This window comes from Engraulis encrasicolus, chromosome 24 (assembly GCF_034702125.1).
Source record: "Engraulis encrasicolus isolate BLACKSEA-1 chromosome 24, IST_EnEncr_1.0, whole genome shotgun sequence".
NCBI classification, from domain to species: Eukaryota; Metazoa; Chordata; class Actinopteri; order Clupeiformes; family Engraulidae; genus Engraulis; species Engraulis encrasicolus.
In genome coordinates this window covers 13,399,874-13,410,743 of record NC_085880.1, presented here as the reverse complement: position 1 = coordinate 13,410,743, position 10,870 = coordinate 13,399,874, and the positions used below count along the sequence as shown (strand labels likewise).

Genomic DNA, 10,870 nt, shown 5'->3' with positions numbered 1-10,870 from the left:
GTGTGTGTATGTGTGTGTGTGTGCGCGTGCGTGAGTGCGCGTGTGTGTGCGTGCGCATAATCCAATTGAAATAAAGAGTCGGAAATGGAGGAATCTTCAAGTGGTCGTTAGCTGGGGAGTAACCTTGCAACTCTTGCTTCATCAAAGGTGTCAATCACAGGTTCATAAAGTGAAAATAAAACCTGCCACATTTTCCTTCCATACACAGGTGCCTTCACTTGAACAGCTAATTTACCCGTCTTGGGTACTCATTACAGTACAACCAGCTTATTCAGAGCTGGCCGAAGGAAGCGCGTGGCAAGATTTTTTAGTCTTAATGAACACCGGATTGACACCTTTGGCTTTTCAAATCAGCTATGAGTTCAACTTGGCTTAAAAGAATTAAAGCAGTCCCATATGTGCCCGAGGGCTCACGTCACGCCACACAACGCTCCACACAGAAAGTCTTGTAGCTCGGCGATGGTTGTTAAGGCTCTCCGAGGGGTTACTTAGCAACCTTGCGCAGCTCGGCGAGGACCCAGATGGCGAAGGTGAGGAGCGCAACGGAGCCCGACTGGTGTGTGGCTGCCAGGGGAGTGGGCACGTACAGCAGCAGAGTACTGACGCCCAGCGCCACCTGGAGAGACAACAAGGACACAATTAGTTCTACTACTACTTCTTACCACCACTACCACTACCACTACCAGAGATTCTTTAAGTATATAGAGATATGCCAACATAATAGGTTTCTATGGGCACCTAACGTGACCAGGTTCCGGTCTGCCTAAAGGGGCGTGTCATAATGCTCCTAGAAAGAATAGAACAGTCCTTAGGTCTGCCTAAAGGGGGATTTCCCCTCTGCCTCCCCCTTGCGAGAGTAGAACCCGGAAACAATGGGCCAGCGGAACCTCTCTCTTATCTACTCTCTCTGGTACTACTACTGGTGTTGTGGCAGCCAGAGCAGTGGGCATGTATAGTAACAGAGTGCAGACGCCTGATGCCAGCTGGGGAGGTAAGACAGGAAGCCTTAAAATGTAATAAATATCTAAACTACTACGACTGATGAGTGGCTGCAACAGGACAGGGCAAGTAGAGAAGCCCGGTGCCCAGTGCCACCTGAGGAGAACAGAACACCTAGTTTCCTTTAATAAGATTCAAAAATATCCAGCATCTGCTACTGCTGCTAAAATATGTAGACTACTACCTTGATATAAATGCTGCAAGTCCATAATTCCACTTAAGTCGTTTAAGGTCGGCCAGAATGGTGCTGGTGCCCTTTTCTGCACTTGGAAACAAAGTGCCAGTTTGGTTACTTAAATGGACACTGTGTAAGATTTTTTGTTGTTTATTTCCGGAATTCATGCTGCCCACTCACTAATGTTACCTTTTTCATGAATACTTACCAACACCATCAGATTCTAAGTATTCACTATGACTGGAAAAATTGCACTTTTCATACATGAAAAGGGGGATCTTCTCCATGGTCCGCCATTTTCAATTTCCAAAAATACCCAATTTTAGCTGCAAAAATATTATTACTTAGTAAACGTTCATGTAAAGATCAAATTTGGCAATAGGCAGCCCAGTTTCAATGAGCAGCATAGTTGCAATACCTTTTTTGACCATTTCCTGCACAGTGTCCCTTTAAGCACATGTTAAGCTGACGAACCTGCTGTGACGACTACGTATGTTGTTGGCACAGTTTGCAGAACATAAAATATATGTTTTTCATTTCCTATCGCAAACCATACATATGAACACTAGATACTGCGTCATGCACTCCATGTACTGGAACAAATGGATGAAGTCAGGCAATACACACATTACCCTGTAGGTGGCGGTAACATCTATGAGATATATCAGTATACCATGCTAAAACAGTAGCAGCAGTGTTCAGTGTTAGGCCAAGAGCCAAAAGGCTGAATGCAGCATCTAGTGTTCATATCTATGATTGCGAACGCAGCTTTGTGAGTTCCACTACTAGGTCTGGGACAGCACATGTTGGTTTCGCCTTCAAAAGGCATGGCTCCATCATTTGTCTGCCCTTGCCACCAACAAAATACTTCAAAAATGTTTTCTGCTAATCTCTAAAAACAATATAGTCAATATAGTCTATAATCTGTCCTGTGACTCCTCAATGCGAGCCGCCATTGATATTAAAACAATGAATGCTCCGACAATTTTCCGATAACAGTCTGGTGAGAACCTTTCCAGTTCCTGAACAGCCATATGTTTGGCGTGAACACATCAGTCAGTTTGAGATTAGCTGCGGGTATGGGCACTGTCACGGCTGTCTTGTCGACCTGAACACGCTACCACTTAGTGGACATTCAGTTGCAGGTCCCCTGGTGAGATGAGAGGAGCAGCTCGCTTCATTTCGCTGCACTGCACTACTCTGCAACGCCCCCTAAGCCATGGCTAGTACATTTTAAGTCCACAACAGCCCGCAAACCTCCAAAATAATAGTGCCCCCTACTGAGACGACATCAGCATCACCTCATTTCACAGGCTCACTGTACTTCACCTGGTAATGACTGCCCTCAGACATTTCTAGTCCATCTTAAGCCCCATGCAGTCTGCCTTGGCTTCTTACAATGTTACACTTTGATCCCTAACATTACAAAACCATTGCAATAGATGCGTTGCAAAATACGTTAAAGGTACTTTAAAAGGAAAAAGATTTTCAGGGGTTATGTAGCCCAGCATTTCACCATAAAAGTAAACATTCAGCTGCCTACAGTATTCTCTTACTTCATTGCAATGGTTCCTCTCTATCTATACGCTCCCATTTTAACACACAAATTTATATGAGGGTGAGGAAATTATTTCTAATCTACTAACGTTATAACTGGCATTTGTTCGTGACAGTTAAAGTGGTAGTTCGCTATTTTAGACATTAAGCCTTGTTTGTGTGACTTATGGGGTGAAGTAGAGATGTTCTCAGCACAATTTTGACATTTGGTGCTGAACGGAGCATTTGGGTATTCAAGACTGCAGCCCCCCCACCTTTACATTGACTCCAATGAAGCACTCAAGCAATCGATCATAAAATGGCATTAAACTTTCGTTTGCAGAGACATGAAACCCACAGAGTGGTCAGAGGTGGGCAGCGATACGTTGGCTCGAAAATCACCGCGAAATACGCTTCCAGAGAAGATATATTCATTATTGTCCGTCTTCATTGATTGTATTGGTTTGACTAGTATTACTCCGCGCGACCGGAAATGGGGGTGCGTTTGTTTACGTTACTATCTATGGTTTGTATGCAAGCTGTAGTTTTTGTAGCCAGTCCCGCTCAAAGATAGCCGTTCTACCTCGCTCCTTGATGTCTACATAAACAACACACTATCGCTACCTACTGGCTGGATGTCTACTGCTATTCAACGGCGTCTGGGGAAAAATAGGTCCGCCAAATGCTAAACAACAGTTAGAAGGCATATTTCGCTGCAATTTTCGGGTCAATTTATCGCTGTCTACCACTGACCACACGGTGAGTTCCATGTCTTCTCAAACAAAAGTTTAATGCCATTTTATAATCGATTGCTTGAGTGCTCTATTGGAGTCAATGTAAAGGTGGGGGGGCTGCAGTCTTGGATACCCAAATGCTCCGTTCAGCACCAAATGTCAAAATTGTGATGAGAACATCTCTACTTCACCCCAGAAGTCACACAAACAGGGCTTAATGTCTAAAATAGCAAACTACCACTTTAAGTTTAGGAGGCAACAGTGTGCATACCCGTGTTTACTCTGGGGTCGTCAGGTAGATGAGGCCATTTCCATAGTTCGCTGCAAAGGTTCCTTTACTTAAATATATTCTCCCTCTTTAACCCCCACATTTCCATGAGGGTGAGTAACTTATTTCTACTCTACTAACTTGATGCTGTGAAAGTGAGCTTAAGGTGTTGACAGCGTGCATACCTGTGTGTAGGCCATGGCCGTGAGGCAGCCGATGGCGATCTTGGCCCTGCGAGGCAGCCGCAGCGTCCTGGAGTACATGTAGAGCCCCGTGATGGCCGCCAGTGAACTGATGGCCTGTAATATAATACAATATAATATAATTCAGTTATTTATTTAAACAGACCTCTAAGAGTCTATAAAGGGAGGGGGTGTTGAAAAGACTCTCATCCACTCAGGTCATGTTATCGAAAGAGATTACGGTATTTGTGAGCATGTTCCTTCACTTCCTTGAGCTTGAAAACAGATTATATCATCTTGGAACAGTTGCTATGGTAACCAACAACTTGCTTTTTTTACTGGGCCACAAGTGAAACATATTTGCTCTGATTTTGACAAATGTCAATTCCCATGGCATGTTATTCTACTTAATATTCGCCATAGAATTACAAGTACATACACAATTCATAATTAATCACCATCATTGTTCATAATTAATCACTACTGTTATTCATGCATAATGCCATTTCATCTAGAGCACATTTGATCAGCAATGCTGAAAATTACCAGTATCCTGTGGTCAAACTGCACGGTGGTGGGGTTCTCGAAGACGTTCTTCAGGGCGGGGGAGAAGGCGAGGAGGTCATCTGGGATCCAGCGTTCCCCCATCTTGGGAAAGGAGTTATAAACCAGGCCGGCATCCAGCCCTGCTACAAAGGCCCCTGTTGGCGAGGGATAATATTTATGTAAAAAAGCAACACAACAATCAGCCAACAGCCAGCGAGTGTGTTGTTAACACTCACTTCCATGACCTGATTACCAGGCCAATTTCATCATAATTGGACTATGTCATTTAAATTACATGAGCTCACATGAAAGAAACACCTGAATAATAATGTCCTGACCAGCCCTAGATCAAGAGAAATGGCCGGGAACATTTAAAAAAAAAAAAAAAACTAATATCCTTGTTATATATACAGTGAGAGGAATGTTTACACCTTATGGCCAATGAAAATATGACAATATGCAATTGTTTTGGTGGTATTAGTTAAAGCAGACACTGTTTGTTCATTCATTCATGCGATTCTCGTGAAGATCATTAAAATGTAAGAAATTCAAACGTATTCCTCAGACTGCACATAACAAATAGAATAACAGACCCATTATTGACTGCCTCCTCCACACCAACAACAAGCTTTCTGAATGATCAAAAATCTCATCCGATTGACATTATAGGCTAAAAGGATGGACATACCTGAGAGGGCTGTGGCGAACACCAGTCCCCCTGTTCCTTTAGCGAACCGCCGGAGCTTAGTAAGACCCTGCGTTTCAACAAACTAGGAAGAAAGACGAAAAAAATAGACAAACATTACAAAAATGCCAAACATCATAAACACATACATAACATGGTTTCCTGAGAATTATTCTCGGCCCGGTTGTATTCCCTGTTGAGTTCTGCACTATGGATGAATGCAAACAGAAAGAACAGTGGTAGACCACACTGGATCAGACCTTGGGAAGGGGCTTGCCTTGTAGGGCACCAACGTGAGCATAAGACATATCAGAACTAGAGGTGCACCGAAAATTCGTCCGCAGAAAATATTCGGCCGAAAACGCAAAAAAAAAGACACTTTCGGTTTTCGGACGAAAGCCAATTGAGTGGCCGAATCGAAGGCCGAAGGCCTTTCAAAAACATGTCTAAACATTTATTGTAAGCCATAGATTTAAGCAATATTTAAAAATTGCTATTTAACTGAATTGTAATATTCGCTTTTGGTATTCGGAAAAGTGATCAATTATTATTCTGTTTCGGACACAAATTTTCATTTCGGTGCACCTCTAATCAGAACCCAACCAGAGTGGATAACAGATACAAGCTCTCTTTCATACCCTCTGATATGCAGCTACTTAATTCCAATAGCAAACAGACATAGCCACAGCTATTGAACTTCAACTTGTTGAGAGGGAGTTTGAGACTACTCTCGAGCTAGAGGGTCACATCTTGCCGTACCTCACCTTCTAGGCACAAACATGACCTGGGTGCAAACACACACGCACACCCTGACACACACACACACCCTGAGACACCCTGAGACACCCTGAGACACCCTGAGACACCCTGAGACACACACACACACACACACACACACACACACACACACACACACACACACACACACACACACACACACACACACGCGCACACACACACACGCGCACACACACACACACACACACACACACACACACACACACACACACACACACCTCACCTTATTGGGTGTCAGCATGAGAGTGAGGCCGGTCCAGAGGCTGGCGCAGTACAGCAGGAGGGCGGAACCCAAGTGTGAGGCCAGGCGGTATTGGCTGACGCGAGGGATGTCGTGAGACTCCGGCTTCTCCTCCAGTCCACTCTTCACCATGTACCAGCCCAGAAGGCCCTGGCAAAGCAACAGTTAGCAGTTATCAAGGATTCAAGGATATTTATTTGTCATGTACATAGAGACACTTTCATGTCACTTGTAATGAAATGCATGGCCGGTGCAAAACAAGTGTGCAGAAGAAGGGTGAAGAAGAAATAAAATAAAAATAAAAGGTGTGTGTTTGTGTGTGTGTGTGTGTGTGTGTGTGTGTGTGTGTGTGTGTGTGTGTGTGTGTGTGTGTGTGTGTGTGTGTGTGTGTGTGTGACTGTGTGTGTCACCAGAGTTGTTTGAAGTAGAGGTAGATGTAATCTTACAGATGCAATTACAACACTAGTAGTATGATATTACATAGTTGTAAAACCATGTAATACCATTCAACTAGTGTAGTAAATACATCTGTTAGACTAGCGTATGGTACATCTACTTCTACTTTGTTCCACTGTCACATAGCATAAGCCATGCAAAACTGACCAGATCTCTGCCGCGCACGCACAGAGTGGCTAATAAATGGACCGTGGCATCACCACACGACTTTAGCTGAGCCGAAATCAGGGCAATTTTGAACCACAGGAGGGCTGCCATTTTAGCGCACCAGGGTGCCCTTTACAATCCGCCGGCTCACAACCAGTGCAATTATCGTACCAGACGCTGAACATCTCGCCTCCCAGGTGTTCCAACATCTGGAGGAAAAGGTTGCTACTGTGCCTAGTACTATGCCTACCCAACTAATCACACTCCTAATAGTTTGTAAAACATACACCTGGCTATATGAACAATAAAAAACATTTAATGCACTAGTAACAATATATGATTGTTGTGACAATTTGACAGACAAAATTGACAGACAAATTGACAGACAAAAAAGCAATCTTTGTATCAAGCTATAAGTAGGTTTGTTTTTTGAAGTGTGGAAATTGTCCTGTTAACATTGTCAGAGTGTCTACAGGTTTGACCAAGTCAAAATTAAGACATTTTAAGACTTTTCAATACCATTTTCCAAATAAAATTAAGACCAACTCGCGCGTTTACAGGTTTTAGCAAGTCAAAATTAAGACATTTTAAGACTTTTCAATGCCATTTTCCGAATGAAATTAGGACCAACTCGCAAGATCACACAGGTTCAAATGAAGCACAAAAAACAATTGGTTATTTACATTAATGTAGCCGTTTGAAAACACAAAACTATACACAATGAAACTTTACACTAAATAAAATTCAATAATGCGTTCTAAATTACACTACATGGCTACAACTCCCGATTTCCGTCGCGAAGTTCATCACATGGCTGACATAATTATTCCTTCTTAAATTAAGCTCCACAAATTTAAGACATTTGGGTTGAAAATTTAAGACAAAATAAGACTTTTCAAGGCCTTATTTAGCGAAAATGAAATTTAAGACTTTTTGAGATTTTTTAAGGACCCGCGGCCACCCTGATTGTAGTCTATGGGATTTTCAGACTTCCAGAGGCTGAACGTCTGCTTCTGGAGCCTGCCCCAGCCGTAATGGGGGAAAATCTGGCGTCATTACTTTGACTGGAAGGATGCCACCTGGTGTCATTTATCAATAGCATATGTATCAATGTCTATGTGACCATGCTGAAGCGCACAGCTTACAGATCAGCACATGTCCCTTCAAAGAGCCCTATAGTACTATAGTAGCCCTTCCTCCAGCAGTAGACACACACACACAATCACACACACTCTCTCTTACACACACACACACACACACACACACACACACACACACACACACACACACACACACACACACACACACACACACACACACACACACACACACACACACACACACACACACACACACACACACACACACACACACACACACTTTCAGCACGCTTCCTTTGACTCACTCACTCACACACTCAAACAGTCACTCACACAGGCAAACACAGGCACCCACCCACACACCCACACACCAAGAGCTGGTACCTGGAAGAAGACGAATCCACAGAGGCCCACCACCCTTCCCTTCATGGAGCGTGTGAAGTAGCCCTTCTTCCAGAAGTAGACGGTGGGCAGAATGTAGGCCAGCCCCACCAGCCGGCCCCACATGCGGTGGCCCCACTCCATGTAGAAGATGAACTTGAACTCTGTCAGCGTCATGTCATGGTTCATGCTGGGTTTAACAAAGGGAAAAAAACACATACACTCAGACATCCATCTCAAAAATGGGTGCAGGACTAGCAAAGAAGTCACATGAAAACAGAAAATAAAGAGTTCGCAACACCGAGCTCCTGTTTCTCTTGATGTCTGATGAAGAGTATGCTGCCCCAAATGCCATAATATTAAAGGGACACTGTGTGAGATTTTTAGTTGTTTATTTGCCGAATTCATGCTGCCCATTCACTAATGTTACCTTTTTCATGAATACTTACCACCAGCATCAAATTCTAAGTATTCATTATGGCTGGAAAATTTGCATTTTTCACACATGAAAAGGGGGATCTTCTCCATGGTCCGCCATTTTGAATATCCCAAAATAGCCATTTTTAGCTGCAAAAATGACTGTACTTGGACCATATTAGAAAATATTTGTTTATTACTTAGTAAACTTTCATGGAAAGATCAAATTTGCCAATAGGAAGCCCAGTTTCAATGAGCAGCATAGTTGCAGTACCTTTTTTGACCATTTCCTGCACAGTGTCCCTTTAAGAGAAATGGGAGCTCATTGATGCAGACTTTTTCATGCTTCGTGTTGGGGGAAGGAGAGGACCATTGAGCACCATACCAAAATAGGCTTACAGAAGTAAGCAAACTTACATTTTGAACTCTGGGAATTGCTGGTATTTGGCAAACTCTGCTTCCCACTCTGCTTGTGACTGTGGTGGCTTCATCTCCTTTACTAAATGCCAGTCCACCATCGAAAGACCCGACTCAGTCAACCTGTGAGTTGGGGTAAAGTGTTACAATAAACATAAACCATTAGACCAGCAGCAGAAGACAGAAAAAGACAGACCTTGTGCAGAGTACATGCATAGTCAGTAGTTTTCTATTTTTGTTTCATTGTGTTTCTATAATTATTTATGTGTACACTAGGGATGGCACAAACCGCACCGAAAACCGAAACCGTACAATTCACACACATACCGAACCAAACCGTGCAATCCATCACAAACCGCAATTCATGTACTGCCCAGAAAAATATGTAAAACAGAGATTCTAGGAGTATCTTATCCAGTCTCTCTGATTAAAACATTAGCATATAAGACCAAATCAGAGGATGACACAATTAAAATCACACCATTTTCACATTATAAGCCTATAGAAACCATATGTAGGATATTTAGTGATAAGTCCGATTCTATAAGCCAGTGCACCATTTATCATGAACTAAAAAAAATGAACTGTAGAGAACCGAAAACCGTGACCTTGACACCGCAATATGAACCGAACCGTGAATTTTGTGAACCATACCACCCCTAGTGTACACTGCATGGTGAAGCTTTAAATCGCAATGAACTTAATGTAATTCTATTCCATTCGTTCTCCAATATGTTTATAGCATGTTGAAGGAATGCAATGTCAAAATTGCATGACATAAAGGGTTTCAACAAGTCACTGAGTCTGAAAACATCCAGTACCTGGTCACTCCACCTAGGACCACAGCCCCCAATACCAGTCCACTGCATCCAACCAGCCATTTCCCAACGATGCGATTAGTTGCGGCGTTAGGTACCGACACAGCCACGGTCTGAACAGTGCCCGTCTCCACAGCCAGGGTGGATGTAGTCTGACCTCTCCTCGGGATCCACTGCCGTAAGTGGGTCCTCTGGAAAAGAAATGAATACACGGAGGTTACACTAGGTGGCCACAGATCTACTCTGCTTACGTGACGGACGTGATGAGAACTATTGCTTCGATCATAGCCTTGCAAGATGCTGTCTCTGATCTGTCCAACTGTTTGAGAGTTGACTGTTGTCAAAAGGACACACTTTTGATTAGTTAGTTGATCTATCCGGTTACTTTGACATTATAACTTATTTACAATCTGCTGATCCATAACTGTGCACTTACGAGCTCCCTGTATAACACGATACTTGATATTGTGTGACACAGTGTCAATTTACACAAACAGCACCCAATGTCCTACCTGAAAACGTATTACACAACATCTTGCTCCCATTTTAACATGTTATGCCAATGATTTTGGCATCTTGCTAGCATCCATTAGCAGCTAACTGTTCGGCATTAACGTTTTGTTGCTGGTTGCAAGATTACCTGAATTTGAGATCCTCGAACAACATGCCGGCATCCACACGATGCCACAAGCCGTAACGAAGGGAGTAGCATGGTGATTTAGAGTCCAAATAAATGTGATAACGATGAGCAGAAATTGGTCTTCATGCAACCATGTTTCACTTACTCAACACAGAGGCAAGCTGTTACCTCTGACCCCCGTGACGTAGGCAAAAGGCAAAACAGGCTACCGGATGAAAAATATAACCTAATACATTTTATATATTGTAAAATTCGTATTTAATATGGATAGGAAACTAAACTGACGTTTTCAAAAGCACCAAATTAAAAAATAACGAAAATGTCAAAGAC

At 43.0% G+C, this 10,870-nt stretch overlaps 1 protein-coding gene across 1 annotated transcript; it reads right to left on the bottom strand.

Annotated features, from left to right (window-relative positions):
- On the bottom strand, positions 1-10,698 carry LOC134441344 (cytochrome c oxidase assembly protein COX15 homolog). Its single transcript, XM_063191614.1, has 9 exons — positions 10,541-10,698; positions 9,904-10,091; positions 9,083-9,205; positions 8,252-8,438; positions 6,147-6,314; positions 5,129-5,210; positions 4,441-4,595; positions 3,898-4,011; positions 1-616 (listed from the first exon to the last, which is right to left on the bottom strand). The coding sequence occupies exons 1-9, from the start codon at positions 10,610-10,612 to the stop codon at positions 485-487; spliced, it is 1,221 nt and encodes a 406-aa protein (XP_063047684.1). The 5' UTR covers positions 10,613-10,698; the 3' UTR covers positions 1-484.
- Positions 10,699-10,870: the final 172 nt, after the last annotated feature.

What these genes read in the sequence shown, in the direction of transcription:
- LOC134441344 (XM_063191614.1), bottom strand. Translation starts at nt 10,612, where the DNA reads ATGCTACTCCCTTCGTTACGGCTTGTGGCATCGTGTGGATGCCGGCAT. An exon ending in TCATGCTGACACCCAATAAG is followed by an intron (nt 5,211 to 6,146) that starts GTGAGGTGTGTG and finishes CTTTCTTCCTAG; the next exon opens with TTTGTTGAAACGCAGGGTCT. An exon ending in CGGCCATGGCCTACACACAG is followed by an intron (nt 617 to 3,897) that starts GTATGCACGCTG and finishes TTGTCTCTCCAG; the next exon opens with GTGGCGCTGGGCGTCAGTAC.